Genomic DNA, 17379 nt, shown 5'->3' with positions numbered 1-17379 from the left:
TTGCATTTACACAGATCCTCTTTCCAAATTAAGTCATATTCTGAGATCCTGGGTAGATATGAATTTGGCAGTGTGCGTGGGGGGGAACACTGTTCAACCCATGGCACCTTTTATGGGTTAAAATTAGGGTAAGGGAGGAGTTCCCTGGTGGCCTAGCAGTTAAGGCTCTGGTGTCATCACTGCTATGGTGCAGTTTTGTGGTGCAGTTCGATCCCTGGCCTTGGAATTTCCACATGTCCCAGGCATGGCCAAAAGAAAAACTAGGGCAGTGAGGAGAGCTGGATGAGCAACTCATCTCTGAGCCTCAGTTTCCTCATCTGTGAAATGGGAAGTAGTATTGTCTTAGTTTGGGTTCCCCCCCCAAGAGACCACCAAGACAAGCATTTGGGTGCCAGTAGTTTATTCAGAAAGTGCTCCCAGGAAACACTGGTAGGGGAATGGAAGTGAGACAAGGAAGGGTTATCCTATGGGCACCTGGAGCTTAGTGCTAATGGAGGACAGAGTAGAACGTGCCTCAGCTATCCCTGCCTGAAGGGCAAGGGAGCTAGTGGTTCATCATCCAACTGCTGTCAGTCAAGGGAAGATCAACTCCCAGAGAGTCTTGGTCCCCTTGCCCTCCTGATCTCCCTCTGGCACCAGCAGGGTGAGCTCTGGTGGCCTGAGAAAGCCCTCAGGCATGCACCAGGAGTTGCAGATCCTGGCTCTTGAAAGCCATGTAGGACTAGCACGGATTGAGTAAGTGCACTTGCACAAGAGCCAGCCCTGTGGGGTCGTTCAGGGACCTGGAGAGATCATCTGCGTAAAATGCCTGCAATGTTGCAAGTTCCCAGTAGTTAGTGCTTGCCTGGCATGGCAGGCTGAATAATGGTCCCCAAAGATGTGCTTGTTTCAGGACCCAGAACCTTCAAATGTGTGGCCTTACATGGCAAAAGGTCTATGCAGATGATTAAATTAAGAGTCTTGAGGTGGGGAGATGATCCTGGATTATCCGGTGGGCCCAGTGTGATCACACAGGTCCTTGTAAGAGGGAGGTAGGAGGGTCAAAGTCAGAGGAGATGTGATGACAAGCAGAGATCAGAGTGGTGTGAGACAGAGACTGCAGGTGGCCTCTGGAAGCTAGAAAAGGCAAGGAAACAGATTCTTTCCTAGAAACTCCAGAAGGAGCACTGCTCTGCTGACCTATTTCAGACTCTGACCTCCAGGACTGTAAGAAAAGAAACGTGTGTTCCTTTAAGCCACTCGTTTGTTATAGCAGCAACAGGAAGCTCATATACCTTGGCAGAACAGACTGACACCAACCCCTCAAGCAAGTCCCTAATGTGCCAGGGCCATACAACTGTTTTCACTCTTCTCTTAATTTTCTTTTTATGGCCGCGCCTTCAGCATATGGAAGTTCCCAGGCTAGGGGTCGAATTGGAGCTGCAACTGAGGCCTACACCACAGCCACAGCAACATGGGATCTGAGCCACATCTACGACCTACACCACAACTCAGGGCAATGCCGGATCCTTAACCCACTGAGCGAGGCCAGGGTTCGAACCCGCAACCTCATGGTTCCCAGTTGGATTCGTTTCTGCTGCACCACGACGGAAACTCCTATGTCAGGTTTTTTTTTTGTTTTTTTGTCTTGTTTTGTTTTTTTTGTCTTTTTGCTATTTCTTGGGCCGCTCCTGCGGCATATGGAGGTTCCCAGGCTAGGGATTTAATCGGAGCTGTAGCCACCGGCCACAGCCACAGCAACACCAGATACGAGGCACATCTGCAACCTACACCACAGCTCACGGCAATGCCGGATCATTAACCCACTGAGCAAGCGCAGGGACCGAACCCGCAACCTCATGGTTCCTAGTCGGATTCGTTAACCACTGCGCCACGACGGGAACTCCCTATGTCAGGTTCTTAATGCACTGAGCCACAACAAGAACTCCTCACTCCTCTCTTTACAGATAAAATAAAGGAAGGGACCAATGGAAAATATCCTGGTAACCATAGCCCATTCCTCGGCCTGTCTCCTGTCTGGAGATACCTAAGTGACCCCGTCAACTGCAAGGCCGTCTTTGCTCCCTTGTTTCCTGTTTAAGTCAAGTAGGCCTTTGATTTTCCTCAGAGTTAATGTCTGAGAATCATTTCTTGGACTTTGGATGCTCTGCGGTGCTTCCAAAATTATTATGTTGGGGACATCCACAGCTCTTCCTGTGCTGCAGGCACTGTTCCAAATTCAGCTAATGCTCAAGCAGGAGGTGCTGTGACTTTCCCCGCCTTACAAATGGGGAAGTGGTGGCCTGGGAGAACTGCAGACTTGTCCTTGGTTCTGCCACTGGGAGAGGCAGAGTCTGAATTTGAACTTGGGCTTCATGTCTCCAGCCTGTCCCTATCCCTCCTGAAACAGCCTCTGTAGGCAGTGGTTCAGAGGGGCTGAGAGTCTGTCATCTGTAACCATGAAACAGGGTCACAGGGCTTCAAAGAAGGTCGCAGTGTCATTTTAAAAGATAGCATTCTGTGCAGCAGAGATTGGTACAACATGGAAAATCATCTGTACTTTAAGGAAAAAGAAAAAAAAGATAGTATTTGGGGGAGTTCCCTGGTGATCTAGTGGTTAGGACTCAATGATTTCATTGCTGCAGCCTGGTTCAATCCCTGGTCTGGGAACTGAGATCCCACATCAAGCCACAGCACTCCATGGCCCAAAAAAATAAATAAATAAAGATAGCATTTAATATAGCATATTGATTATTTGATCTAAGATTTAAATAGACATGTTAATATGCAATGTGTAGCAGTTATGCTTTTTTTTTTGTCTTTTGTCTTTTTAGGGCCGCTCCCATGGCATATGGAAGTTTCCAGGCTAGGGGTTGAACTGGGGCTGCAGCCGCTGGCCTACACCACAGGTCATGGCAATGCTGGATCCTTAACCCACTGAGCTAGGCCAGGGATCGAACCTGTGTCATCATGGATACTATTCGGGTTCATTAACCACTGAACCATGACAGGAACTCCCTATGCTATCATTTTTTTTAACAAAATAAAAAGTGGAACAATATAAGTGAGCATAAGGAGTTCTCTGGTGGCTCAGCAGATTAAGGATCTGGCATTGTCACTGCTCGGGTCACTGCTGTGGCCCTGGTTTGATCCCTGGCCTTGGAACTTTTGTGTGTTGTGGGCGCAGCCAAAAAAAAAAATGAGCATAATATGTACATTTATGAGTGTCAACAGGTCAAATTTAGTTATAATCAATTCTAATGAAGATATATTTCCACATATTTAACCTTCAAGGCCCTACTCAAATGTTATCCCTTCTTTGTGGATTTACACACTTAATTAAGTAGGAATCTATCATCTTCATTCTCCCAAACTCTCCCCCAAGTCTCTGAATGTCTTTTACTATAATTTTTTGTGTGTGTGTGTGTCTTTTTGTTTTTTTAGGCCACACCCATAGCATATGGAGGTTCCCAGGAGGCTAGGGGTCTAATCGGAGCTATAGCTGCTGGCCTACACCAGAGCCACAGCAACGCCAGATCTGAGCCGCATCTGTGACCTACAGCATAGCTCATGGCAACACCGGATCCTTAACCCACGGAGCGAGCCTGGGAATTGAACCCACAACCTCATGGTTCCTAGTCAGATTCATTTCTCCTGCGCCATGACAGGAACTGCTTAACTATAATTGTTACAGGAGTTCCCTTCATGGCTCAGCAGTTAATGAACCTGACTAGGATCCATGAGGATGCCAGTTTGATCCCTGGCCCCCGTCAGTGAGTTAAGGATCTGGTGTCGCCATGAGCTGTGGTGTAGGTTGCAGATGCGGCTCGGATCCAGCGTTGCTGTGACTGTGGCATGTGGCCCTAAAAAAACAAAACATTGTTATCCTCCCATTTCCCTCCCAGGGCCTTTATAGTTGAGGGGAGGACCTCCTAGTTCAGGGACAGAAATGGAGGGGGTGGTGATCTCCCTGCCCTCCGTTCCCACATGGAATGGATCTGTATGACACCAGGAGATACAGAGGTGCTTCTCTCAGGGTCAGAGAGTCTTCATTGAGGCCCCGTTGGAGAGAGTCAGTGGCAGGGGAGCCCTCTGAGGGGCTGTCCGTTGCTGGCTCTCTCCCAGGACCCTTCACCCAGTAGTGCTCACAGAGGGGGCCAGTCTTTCCATTTTGCAGACGGCAAAGCTGAGGCCAGGCAGGCCTCTGGCAAGGTCACACATGGCATGTCTGTGGCTCTCCCCTCTGACCAGGGCACAGCAGGACCCCAGCTGCCACATTCTGCCTCTTCTGCCCAGCACAGGGCTGTGGTCATGCAGAGGAGGCAGGGAGTTCTTAAATTCATGTTTTTGTATGTGCAGCAGAGTTTACAGATGGTTTAAGGGGATAAGGGGAGTTTATACTGGAGTTAACACTACAGGCAGTTTAAAATTGCATATTAGGTTTCCTGCTTAAAGTCCTTCTGTTGTCATCCCACCAGGAATTTCACATCAAACTACGAATTTAGAAGGGAGACAGGTTGTCGTGGGCTGAGTGGTCGGCTAGAGCCTTAAGGGCCAGTAGGATTTGGGTAGAAAGTTGAGGGAGGATGGGCATTGTAGGTGGAGAAAGGACCTTGTCGGGGTCCCTGGGGGGTTTTGGGAGGCACACCTGTGTGGGCAGTACTCATCCTGCTTTGCTGTTCTGTTGTGGTGGGGGTGGGACAACCGTCCCTGGTTCTCATGCCTGCCCCCCTCCCTGGGGCTGTCTCTCTACACCAGGGTGACGGACGAAATCTTTAACTTCCTGCTGGTGTGGTATTACTGCACCCTGACGATTCGAGAGAGTATTCTTATCAGCAACGGCTCAAGGTAATGGGGGGCCTAGCTGTGTGGGAGACTTGGGGGGGTCAAAGGGAAATCTGTCATGGAGGTGAGGGCTGTCACTTCATCCTCCCTTCCTCCTTGTGGGGGTGGGGATGGGGGGTATTCTTGGCTGTTCAGACCCAGGGAGGAGGAAAATGGCATCTGCTGCTGATGCAGCTTCGCTGGCCGTGGTCAGTTTCTTGCTTTCAAGAAGACTTAACTCAGATGGGCTTAACAGAGTAGGTCATTAATTTCTCATATCAAGGAATGGGTCCATTGGAACTGACTTCAGGTAAGGCTTAATCCAGGTATTCAGACAATGTCATCAGGACCCAGTTTCTCTCTGTCTCTCACCTATGCCTTCTGTGTTGTCTTTATTCTTAGGTTCCAAGTAGGAGCACCCAGCAGCTCCAGGCTCACATCCTTATATCTAGCATTTGCAGTAAAATAGGGCCCAGTCCTCTCTTCACTAGGCCTCTTGGCACTCAGTGATCATGTGCCAGTCTCTGAACCAGACACTGTGGTCAGAGAATGCACTGCTGTGATTGGCCAGTTGTGAGCCTTTGGAACCCACTCCCAGGGTCTGTCACTGGACGCCTAGAAGATGAAAATCAGGAGAGGAATGGTTCCCCAGAGGAAAGTTAGGGTACTGTCACCAGAAAGATGAATGGATTGTGGTGAGAAAAGTGGATGGTCCCCAACAGGGAGATGAGAGTCTTGGGACTAAATTAAGATCCATGACTTGCCACTTGCAGGACTCATTTTCCACAGGTCTCTTGCCTTTTTAGACATTTGAACCCTGGCACACCATTCTTTTCCCTGTTTTTCCTTAAGCAGAAAGTAACAACCTTGCAACCCTCCCCACTTCCTCCTTCCTGGGGGCTGCTAAAGAATGGCCAGGAGCTGTGTATTTAAGATTGGGGTATTTGCTAAACCCAAAAGTAATTTGCCACCTTCTCACTTCTCTGCCCAGTGATCTCCTATGGCATATCCCTGCCCTGCCAGGCCTTACCCTGAATGTAGAGCCAAGAGGTAAGGACCAGGGGAACAGGTATTCTTAGGTACCCAGCCCTGTAGCATGTAGCCCTTTAGAAAAGGTCAGTGTTTCTCAAACTGCTTTCGTTCTTGTCCCATGCACACTATTTTTACCCTGTCCACACATCACCTGGATGATAATTTTTTTCACATTGAAGTCCACCCTCTCCTTTTTTAAAAAACTTACATAAATATTAACTTATTTCAAAAGGAAACTTTATTTCACCACCATACGTGGAAAACGAGCATCAATTGCAGGAAAGAGGAAATAGTGTAAAAATAGATTTTCATTTTCATTGTTTAATTAATTGAAGTCAATCATTCTTGCTTCCTAAAGGCTCTGAGCCTGAGGGCTGCTATTTCTCTTAAGTGTGTGTAAAGAGATGAGCAGATCGTGAGAGGCTTTAAAGATGTCCTAGCATTTAAGGCTCTTTTCCTTGACTTAATCATGGAAAGAATGGAAAAGATGACTTCTCACCAGGTGATTCAGTATCATCTAGAGTTACACTTAAATATTATCTAAAGGTTACACTCAGAGGATGCAGGTTCGATCCCTGGCTTTGCTCAGTGGGTTAAGGATCCGGCACTGCCGTGAGCTATGGTGTAGGTCGCAGACACGGCTCGGATCTGGCATTGCTGTAGCTGTGGCATATTACCTAGTCTGGGAACCTCCATATGCTGCAGGTGCAACCCTAAAAAGACAAAAAGAAAAAGTTACACTTGAATCCCATCTAAAACTTGGTGGTACCTACCTCATGCTTTGGGAAACACTGAAGTAGAAAATCTTACCAAATAAATAACATTTGTAGTTTTCCTTCATTTTAGTGACTAGTATCTTTCTGCTTTGGGGTGTGGTTGGGAGGGAGCCAGGGTAGAACCCAGTGGTGAAATGGGCCCAGGGCAGAGAGCAAGGCTGTCTTGTTACTAATTCTCTCTCTGCACCCCTGGGCTTGCTGTCAGACTTGGAATTTCGTCCTGATGGATTCATATTAAGAGTGTTCAGGGGAGTTCCCGTCGTGGCGCAGTGGTTAACGAATCCGACTAGGAGCCATGAGGTTGCGGGTTTGGTCCCTGCCCTTGCTCAGTGGGTTAACGATCCGGCGTTGCCGTGAGCTGTGGTGTAGGTTGCAGACGCGGCTCGGATCCTGCGTTGCTGTGGCTCTGGCGTAGGCCGGTGGCTACAGCTCCGATTGGACCCCTAGCCAGAGAACCTCCATATGCCGCTGGAGCGGCCCAAGAAATAGCAACAACAACAACAACAACAACAAAAAAAAAGAGTGTTCAGGGCATGCCACATCTTTAACGGTCACTAACATTTCAGTAAGAGTTACTCTGGTCTCTTTTCTTGTGTGACAAGCTCTGGATGGGTGGTTCCCTAAGAGGAGAGAGCAGGACTGATTGGAGGTCCCTGCAAGTGTGGGGCACACCTGGAAAACAGGGAGCAGGACTGAAGGGGAAGAGAGGAGTTCCAAAGACACCTCACTTGTCTGACACTTTAGTGGCGTCTTTTCTGGGGCCTCCCTAGGGCTTGTACTCTAATGGGACAGTGGGAAGGGCCTTTGAACTTGTAATGCAAAGCTTTGTGTGTGGTCCGTTCTGCCCCCGACCTGCCATACATCACACATTTATTGAGCATTTTCTAAGTGCCAGACACTGAGCTAAGGACTCCAAGACAGCATACACTCTGAGCCTTTGGGGAGCAGTCATTGAGGTTTTTAAAAAGACCATTCATGGCAAATGTGCTTCAGGAATCTCAGTTTGTAATGGCACCATTCCATCAGGCCTGTCTCCCGACTCTGGCCTCAGGCAAAGATTCAGATGGTGGTGGGGAGTGTGCCATGAGTGAGGTGGGCCAGTAAAGGCGTCTCATCTTCTGAAATGACTATGGGAGTTGTGGGCAATTTGTGGGGGAGGGAGACATGGCGGTAGACTGAATCTGGGTGATTAAACTTGTGACTCATCCTCAACATCTGTTGGATATTTAGCCTCCATCCTCCCCCAGCTCCTTCTTGGAGCTGAGTTCTTTCCTGGGGGCGAGCAAGGGAGGTGCCTGTGAGGTACCCCTCACACTTGGCCCTTATTAAGGAATAGCTAAGAAACCATTTCAAGAAAGCACAGTGAGGAGGAGGGAAGAGTCCAGATTGGGATGAATGCTACCTTTCTCATCTCTGACGCACCCCAGGGCCAGCTCAGGAGCTTGCAGATCATACCCAGTAGATACCTCATGGTCTGTGAATTGAACCCAAGTTCTGTAGTGAAGGGAGGTCATTGCCATAGTGGTGATTGAAAGACAGCTAGACCTGAGCTACATGGGCTTGCTGAAGGCTTGCTGCCCAGTTTTGATCTGAGCCTTTTTTGTTCTGTTCCCAGTTGCATCTGAGACCTGAATTAGGGGTGTGTTGGGGAAAACATGCCTAGAGAGTAGGGATGTGGGGGATACCCCCATCATGGAGCTACCCTTGATTTGTGTCTGATGCCTCTCATTTGAGCTCATTACCTCATTTAGTGCAATAAGCAAGTCAAGCTCCCTTGCAAATTTTGCAAATGAGGGAAAGCCACCTGATAAGAGTAAACATAAAGGGGCATTTGTTTGGAGTATAGAAATAGTTCAAAGAAGTCAAAAGGGCTCAACGTTTACAGTCCCCCTCCTTCTCAGTATTTCTTTGGCCCCTGCACTGGCTCCCAGCAGCCCCCCAGATTAGCAATCCTAAAGGAAAGAGCACCTTTTTTTTTACTGGTCAAGGTGCAGTCTTGAGACAGACTTCTAATTGGTTAGGCATGGCTCACATGCTCATCCCTGAAGCAATCACTGTGGCTGGAGGGATGCAGAACCCTGATTGGCTGGCTCTGGGTCATGTGCCCAGTTATCTTCCTCAGCTGCACTCCAGCCACCCCACCCAGACTGAGTGTGGGAGTCCTTCTTTCCCCTAAAGAAAGACAAAGCTGCAAACCAGAATGGGGACTGATTGACAGGCAAAACAGCAGATGTCCTCTACAGTAGTTCTGGGCCAGAACAAATAATGAATGAGGAATCATGTTGGCTTTTCTGACAAGCCAGCCTACCAATATGTAGCTCTAATCAGTCTTTATAAGCGCTGTTCTTAGGATACAGAGGTGTAGGGGTGGCAGGGGAGAGAGGGCGCTTCAGTGCAGAAGCCATTTCCCCGGGTGACCCTGAAGCTCAGAGCCAGAAGCAGCCTGCGGTTGAATAGTGACTGGTGCACATAACTTAAGCACACATGGCTAAGGTGTCTTGAAAGGGAGAGGAGCTCTCCAGTCACAATTCCCAGGCACCAGGAAATACTGTCCCTACATTCTAGCCACGCATGCACCACCCTCCCTGGGGCATCTACTGTCTCCTCATTAAAAAAACCCACAAGTTCCTCAGGCTTCATTTCTGTGGCAGAACAGGCCCAGAGAGTGACTGTTAATGAGTACAGGTTTCTTTCTGGGGTGAGAAAAATGTCCTAAAACTGATTGTGGTCATGCTTGCACAACTTTTTAAGTATACTGAATGCCACTGACTGTGTACTTTAAATGGGTGAATTGTATGGTGTCTAGATGACATCACAATAAAACTGTTATATAAACATACACACGTGCACAAAACCAGAGCTCTGGGGTGTGCAGATGGACGACAGGGCTGGTGAACGCATGCTGGGGAAGAGGCCATTTTTAGCCTCTCTCAGTGCCGCTGAGCTGTGTTTATTGGTGGCATCTGTCAACGCTGGGCTTTGGGCACAGTGAGCTGTGAAATTAAGAGTTGTGCTCTGGGCATGGCGAGCTGTGAAATTAAAAGCTGCTGCTCAGCCAAGCTTGTTGCCCAGGGCCTGTGTCTGGCTCCAGCCGCTCCAGAGAAAGGGCATTTCTCAGGAGAGCTTTGGGGGTTAGACAAAGGAGAATGGGGGTCACCAGGACTCCAGGGCTTGCAGGACTTCTTGGTTGTTCTTCAAGCTGAAAGTCTAAGGAGAGGGCCAACTGTATTTTCTGACAAAATTAGAGCCAAGGGGCCTCGTAGACTCTGACAGGCAAGATGGGGGAATGGGGAGGGGGAGACTGGGAACAAAGAAGTGGATGGACATCTCATTCTGTCCACATGGCATCCAATCCACATGGCACCTGCATCAGTCTCCTGTCACCTCTGAGCTGGTGGCATCGAGACCAGCTGCTGCTTTCACCAGCCACACCTCCTGGACATCACTTTTTTCATTTCAACATTTATCTAGTGCCTACTGTTTACTAGATACTTTAGTGCTCGGAATAAAGAGCCACCTAAGACCTTGTTCCTGGAGTTCCCGTCGTGGCTCAGCAGTAACGAACCCGACTAGTATCCATGAGGGCGCGGGTTTGGTCCCTGGCCCTGCTCAGTGGGTTCAGGATCCGGCATTGCCCTAAGCGGTGGCATAGGCTGGCAGCTGCTGCTCTGATTCAGCCCCTAACCTGGGAACTTCCACATGCCACAGGTGTGGCCCTAAGAAGACAAAAAAATAAAAAATAAAAAAAATAAGGGAGTTCCCGTCGTGGCGCAGTGGTTGGCGAATCCGACTAGGAACCATGAGGTTGCGGGTTCGGTCCCTGCCCTTGCTCAGTGGGTTAACGATTCAGCGTTGCCGTGAGCTGTGGTGTAGGTTGCAGACACGCCTCGGATCCTGCGTTGCTGTGGCTCTGGTGTAGGCTAGTGGCTACAGCTCCGATTCGACCCCTAGCCTGGGAACCTCCATATGCCGTGGGAGCGGCCCCAAAGAAATAGCAAAAAGACAATAAAATAAAATAAAATAAAATAAATAAAATCTTGTTCCTCACCATAACCCCTCAAACATCCACAGGCCACTGCCTGAACACCTACCTTATGGCCGGAACTACTATAGGGCTGCAAAGAGAAGAGGGGAATCAGGTGCTGTCACGCTCTTAGGACATCTGCATTCTAGCTGGAAGGTTCTAAGACAACTCAAATCCAATGCAAATTCACACCCCAATGACACACCAACTTTCACATGATAAGATCGGCAGAAATTTTAAGATTTGGTATCCAGCATTAATGAGGGTTTGGGAACTCAGTAGTCTCCTCTACTGCTGATGGGAGTATAAATTGGAATAGCTGCTTTGGAGAGTAATTTGAGAAGTAACAATGCACGTGCCCTCTGACCATCCTCTGTACTTCCTGGAATGAAAGCCACCATGGGGAAACAGCATCATCGCACGGGGGACTTCCACAGGATGTCGTGACAGCATGGGGGATGATGATGACAGTTCAGGAATGGCCAAGATGATGGCAGAGCCATATCCTGAAATATCATGTTACATTTAAGAAGTCAGCAACAGGGCTGTGGATACTGGCTTGGGGATCAAAACAAGAAAGCAAGTTGCAGGAAGATTTTAGTTAGAAAGTCTAATCCAGCAGCCAATCTCCATAACCAGCAGATTCTCAGGTTCCTCTGTTTGGTGAGAATCCTGGACTACATCTCCTCTCTTGGCCCCCACTCTAGTTTTCTCCCAAGAGAGAGTTCTGGAAAGACAAAGATTGACTGCTTCTCCCACGTGCTTCTCCTTGGGCATCCCACAGTCTCTACCTCTCTGTCCCTGGGAGGAGGGAGTCTGGCTGCTCCCAGGGGGCATTTGGCAGAGCAGATTGTCACATCCTGATAACTTAGTTCCTGGAGAGGGGTGGGGAGGCCAGCAGAGGCCGGAGACAGACTCAGCAACTTTGAAGAATAAAGGGACACTGGGGAGGGGATGACTCTCAAGCTCCCTGCTCTGCTGTGGAGGAAGGGCCTTGAGCTGGGGGATCCTGGGTTCTGACAACAAGGTCCCCACAGCTTTGGATGGGACCATTGAGTACAGGGTGAGGGCCTGTTGTAGAGGAGCAGCCCAGGGCGTGGGGTTCCCAGAGAGATGCTGCGTCTGCAGTCTGTTGTGTCTCTGCCTCTGGGTGGGGTGACATACATGTCACACATGCGTACATGTGTGCATGTTCTGTGTTGCTTCAACATGCTTGTTGAACACCTACCCTGAGCCAGGTGTCACAGATACATCAATGAACAGACAATCCCTGCTCTTTTGAGTGGGGAAGAGAGTTTACAAAACAAATGAGAAAATAATTTCAGGTAGTGATGAGCATGGTGAAGAAGTAGGGTAATGTGAGCCAAAGTGGGGTTGTCTGGTTATTTTAGACAAGGTAGTCAGGGAAGGCCTCTTGGAGGAAGTAACAGTTGGTCCAAAACTGGTCCAGGAGCCAGGCAGGCCTAGGTCTTAAAGCAGAGAGAACAGCAAGTTCGAAGGCCCTGTTAATCTGCTCAGGTTACCATGACAAAACACCACAGACAAGGGGACTTGAACAACATAAATTTATTTTCTCACAATTCTGGAGGCTTGAAGTACAAGATCAAGGTGCCAGCAGGGGTTGGTTTCTCCTGAGGTCATTCCTTGGCTTGCAGATGGCCACTGCACATGCCCACTTCACAGGGCCTTTTCCCTATGAGCCTGCGTACCCCTGGTGTCTCTTTTCAGAACCCCCGCCCTGTCAGATTAGGGCCCCACCTTTAGGGGCTCATTTAACCTTAACTACCTCTTCAAAGGCTCTGTCTCTAATTACAGTCACATTTTGAAGTACCAGTGTTAGGACTTCAACACTGGAATTTGGAGGGACACATTTCAGCCCATAACAGGCCCTGAGGTGGCAATGGGCTTGGTGGATTCAAGAAAGAGGATGCCAGGAGCATCTTAGGCAGGGGGCAAGGTTGGGGGACAGGGAGGCGGGACCTGGACTCACTGTGAGGTTAGGGATGTGTTTTGAGGGTAGTGAGAAGCTGCTGGAGGCCCGAGTGCCTCTCTGGGTCTCTGTGTGATTGTGCATCTAATAGGACAGAGAGGGGAAGAGTCATGGCTTGGGCGTCTTTCTTGCTCCAAGAAGCTGTCTCTGGGCCACAGAGCACCCTTCCATACACACAGGCTGGCAAGCAGGGGGATGCCTGCGTTTCTCTCCCCACCTCATTTCCTTCTCTTCTCTCAAGAATCAAAGGCTGGTGGGTGTCTCATCACTACGTGTCCACATTCCTGTCTGGAGTGATGCTGACCTGGTAAGTGTCTCCTGCTGTGCCCCAGGGCATCTGCTCACCCTTCTAGGGAGCCTGTGAATGGGGACTGGTGGTGGGCAAGGGGGCCCAGATGCCAGGGCCTTGGGAGCTGACTTTTGGACCAAGAAGGAAAGTGTGAGCTTACAGTGGATCTGCAGGGAAAGCCCAGGCCAGCTGGGAGTTTTCTGAGGAATGTCCTATCTGCCGCTAGCAGGGCAGAGGTGACAGGGAACAAGTCTGGACAGAATAGACACAGGTCTGTGACTGCCGAGGTGGGAGGGAAATCAGTGGGAATTTAGGCTTTAAAATGCCTGCATGAGCTCTCCTGTTTCTAAAATTGATTAAAGCAATGATGGGGAGTTCCCGTCGTGGCACAGTGGTTAACGAATCTGACTAGGAACCATGAGGTTTCGGGTTCGGTCCCTGCCCTTGCTCAGTGGGTTAAGGATCTGGTGTTGCCGTGAGCTGTGGTGTAGGTTGCAGACACGCCTCGGATCCTGCGTTGCTGTGGCTCTGGCACAGGCCGGTGGCTACAGCTCCGATTCAACCCCTAGCCTGGGAACCTCCATATGCCGCGGGATCGGCCCAAGAAATAGCAACAACAACAACAACAATAAAAAAAAAAAAAAAAAAGCAATGATGGAAATCACCTGGTCCAGCCCCAGAGACGTGATAAAGAAGGTCGAAATTGGATGGAACATCTTTTTTTCCCCTCTTGGTTGAAACAGAGACGGGGTGGGATGAAGGAATGCTTTCACAGCAGGGCTCGGCTTCACTCTTCCCCCACTTTTCTGCAGGCCTAACGGACTAATTTATCAGAAGTTTCGAAATCAGTTTTTAGCGTTCTCCATCTTTCAGAGTGAGTGTCTCTTGCTCAGACTGGGGGGAGGGGGCACTCATGGCTTTCACTGGAGGCTGTTGGGTGAAGGGTGTATCCTGTGTGGGGCATGAGACTGGGGGAGGTCCCTGGTTGGCCCGGGAGGGTCCCAGAAGTCCAGAAAGAGCCATCTTCCCACACCCACCCCATCAACTCCATCCTCCTGCCCAGCCCCCAGCCCCAGGAGAGGAATGGTCTGATCCACTGCCACTCCCTGGAGCTCTGGTCACTGTCTTTTTCTTCCCTAGTTGCACCCTTTAGGGACCGAAGGTGGTGGGGGCACTAATTTTGTTTTCCCTAAAATGGAAATTCATGTTATTTTTCTCCTTTAAGAATTAATTGCTCCAGATTTATTTACAATAAGGGGTTACTTCTGGAAAGCAGAGACTGGATGGTTGCAGACAAGGAGAGAGAGAGGGATTTACTTTTCACAGAGTACCTGTTTGGTCCCTTTAAATATTCAAAAAAATACCATTTAGTTTTTAAATAAAACCCTGCTCACAGACTTATAAGCCAAGATGGAAAATTATGGGTAATCCCACCCTTAGAGTGTTATTAAATCTATGTCCTTTCAAACATTTTTATTCATAAATACTTATATACACATATACTACATTGCGTATGGTTTTTAAACACCGGGTCCCTCTACATAGCTTTGTTTATAACCTAGTTTATATTCTTTTAACAAGTATCGTGGGCATTTTTCCATGTAACACACAGAATTCTGCCTTCTCATTTTTAATGACTACAAAGTACCCCACTGTATAGAACTGTCTCTTTAATGCATTATACAAAGACAGGTCAGGTTATCTGAGAATCCAACTAGGTTCCAACTCAGCATTGCACACAGCTCCCAGCATGTTGCCCCCATTCCAGCAAGCATCCATTGAGTGCATACTGCATGTCTAGGGAAGCTCTGGAAGTTTCTAGCCTAGTTGGGGCCTAGTTGGATTCTCAGATAACCTGAGCTGTCTTTGTATTATGGATAAGGGAGAAAGCTGGTTCAGACGTGTGTGTGGTGGGGGTTGTACCGTGTGTGTGTGTGTGTGTGTGTGTGTGTGTGTGTGTGTGTGTGGTGGGGGTGCCTGAGAAAGCTGGTTCAGACGTGTGTGTGGTGGGGGTTGTACTGTGTGTGTGTGTGTGTGTTGGGGGTGGGTAGGGGTTGTACCCAGGCACGGGCATCCTACTCCGGACCCTCTGGGCAGTGAGGACAAACTGGCCTGCAGTGGCAGTTTCGCTGGATGCTCTAGTCCCTGAGGCGGGTGCTGTGCTCCCCCTGCAGGCTGTGTCCAGTTCCTGCAGTATTATTACCAGAGGGGCTGCCTTTACCGGCTGCGGGCGCTGGGGGAGAGGAATCACTTGGACCTCACAGTGGGTGAGTAGCCTGGCCTGGGGGGTGGGGGAACAAGCACCAGCCCTCCCTGCTCCCCGGGACCTCACCCCCTGTGCGCCTCACTGGGAGCGGGTGCCAGTAAGAACCTAACAAGACATGCAAAGCCAGGCCTGCCGACCTCACCTCAGTTGCTTTCCATAATTCATTGTGGATTCCATTTTCAGTTCACAAAGCACTAGGCCAGCTCTGTGCCAGGCCCTTGATGCTGGACTCCAGCTTATCCTTTTTCTTCTTTTTTTTTAAGTTTAACTTTTTAAAAATTGTAAATCAACTATACTTATAATTAAAAAAAATTTTTTTTTTAGCTGTGCCCACGCATGTAGAAGTTCCTGGGCCAGGGATCGAACCTGTGCCACAGCATGGCCCAAGCCACTGCAGTGACAATGCTGGATCCATAAGCGGCTGTGCTACAAGAGAACTCCTAGCTTATCCTTTTTAATGCTCTTCTTTGTGTGTTATGACGTACATGTTAGCCTAGTGTTTTTGCACTTATGCCATTTATGTATAATATTTCTACATAAATATGTATAAGCAAATAAGTGTGTACACGTTGGGAATGGGTGCCTCACTTTAACTCATAGGTTGCGTTCCCCATCAGAGAAATTCGGAGACCCCTCGCCTATGCCACAGCCACAGCAACGCAAGATTTTAGCCGCATCTTCCACCTTCACCACAGCGCATGGCAACGCTGGATCCTTAACCCACTGAGCGAGGCAAGGGCTTGAACCCACATTCTCATGGATACTAGTCAGGTTTGTAACCGCTGAGCCATAGTGGGAACTCCTGGGGGGAAATGTTAATAAACATTGTTTGTGGGTTTGATCCCTGGCCTCATTCAGTGGGTTAAGGATCTGGTGTCGCTGTGGTGTAGGCTGGCAGCTGCAGCTCCTATTCGACCCCTAGCCTGGCAACTTCCATATGCTGCAGATGTGGCCCTAAAAAGAAAAAAAAAAAAAAATCATCCTCTGTCTTTTGAGATGGTCATTTACATCAAATTCCTCTGCAAAGTAGGTCCTCTTTTGTCAAGACTCGATTGAAATGACGCACGCAGAAGCTAGTTATAAAATGCAGAGTCCCATGCAAATTAAAGAAATTATTGGGAGTTCCCGTCATGGCGCAGTGATTAACGAATCCGACTAGGAACCATGAGGTTGTGGGTTCGATCCCTGGCCTCGATCAGTGGGAGGTTCCCTAGCCTGGGAACCTCCATATGCCGCGGGAGCTGCCCTAGAAAAGGCAAAAAGACAAAAAAAAAGAAAAATTATTAAAAACCTAGTGCCTGGCACATCAGCGTTCTCTAGGAGTGGTCAGCCCAGTTGGCTCATGATGGCTTGAGGTGTGGTGTGGTCAGGCCTGGTGGCAGGTGTTAGGCATGTTCCCTAGGTTATTTTCCTGGTGAGCCCTCACCCACCTGGAGGAAGTGTGGGCTGTGCCCCTCTCCCCTCTCATGTGTGTTTGAACCTGACTGATCTCAGAGTGATGTGACAGGCATGGCTGGGCCACCTCACATGGGCCTTTCGCTCCCTCCCTCCTCTCCACAGAAGGATTCCAGTCCTGGATGTGGCGAGGCCTCACCTTCCTTCTGCCCTTCCTGTTCTGTGGCCATGTGAGTCTCCCTGGAGTTTGTGGGTGTCCCTGGACTGGGCCGGTGTCCCTGGACTGGGCCGGCCTCCCAGGAACAGTTCCCCAGGCCTGTCTCTCTTGGCAGCCATCCTGGAGCTGGACCCCCCCAGCTCCTGGGACCAGGATGGCCCCTGGGTCCAGGGATGCCTGAGGAAACAGCCAGAACAGGCCCTTGGCCAAGCATGCCCAACCCCAGGCCCTCAGGCTGCTCCGGCCTAGGGTGCTGCAGGTTCTTTTGAGGGGTTGTCAGTGTCTTAGGGCAAATGAAAGCAGAAGCTGGGGGGCTTGGCCTCACTCCCTGGGCTTTCCCATGTGGGTCTCCAGGGGAGTCATGCGGGATGAGCAGTGCCTGCCTCCCCTTTCTCCAGTTCTGGCAGCTCTACAATGCCGTCACGTTATTTGAGCTCTCCAGTCACGAGGAATGCAAAGAATGGCAGGTATATGGACCTGTGTGGTGTGGGTGGTGTGTGTGTATTGGGATGGGGGGAGGTCCTGGGGAAGGTTGGGGACACTTCGGAAAGAATTCCATGTAATCCACCGCCCTCTACCCCTTTGTC

At 49.4% G+C, this 17379-nt stretch overlaps 1 protein-coding gene across 7 annotated transcripts in view; it reads left to right on the top strand.

Moving 5' to 3' along the window:
* Nucleotides 1-17379, top strand: part of TMEM120B (transmembrane protein 120B) — a 60803-nt gene that overhangs the window by 30824 nt on the left and 12600 nt on the right. For 5 of the 7 annotated variants that reach the window (XM_047762849.1, XM_047762848.1, XM_047762846.1 and 2 more), the window contains 6 exons: nucleotides 4738-4827; nucleotides 12867-12932; nucleotides 13727-13788; nucleotides 15089-15181; nucleotides 16741-16805; nucleotides 17191-17259. In XM_047762849.1, coding sequence (XP_047618805.1) covers nucleotides 4738-4827; nucleotides 12867-12932; nucleotides 13727-13788; nucleotides 15089-15181; nucleotides 16741-16805; nucleotides 17191-17259 — 445 coding nt within the window. Of the gene's footprint in view, nucleotides 1-4737; nucleotides 4828-12866; nucleotides 12933-13726; nucleotides 13789-15088; nucleotides 15182-15780; nucleotides 15889-16740; nucleotides 16806-17190; nucleotides 17260-17379 lie in introns of those variants that run through there. The other 2 variants (XM_047762847.1, XM_047762852.1) reach the window with 2 other exon arrangements.

The sequence above is a fragment of the Phacochoerus africanus genome, chromosome 15 (assembly GCF_016906955.1).
Source record: "Phacochoerus africanus isolate WHEZ1 chromosome 15, ROS_Pafr_v1, whole genome shotgun sequence".
NCBI classification, from domain to species: domain Eukaryota; kingdom Metazoa; phylum Chordata; class Mammalia; order Artiodactyla; family Suidae; genus Phacochoerus; species Phacochoerus africanus.
This window is presented reverse-complemented; position numbering and strand designations above follow the sequence as displayed.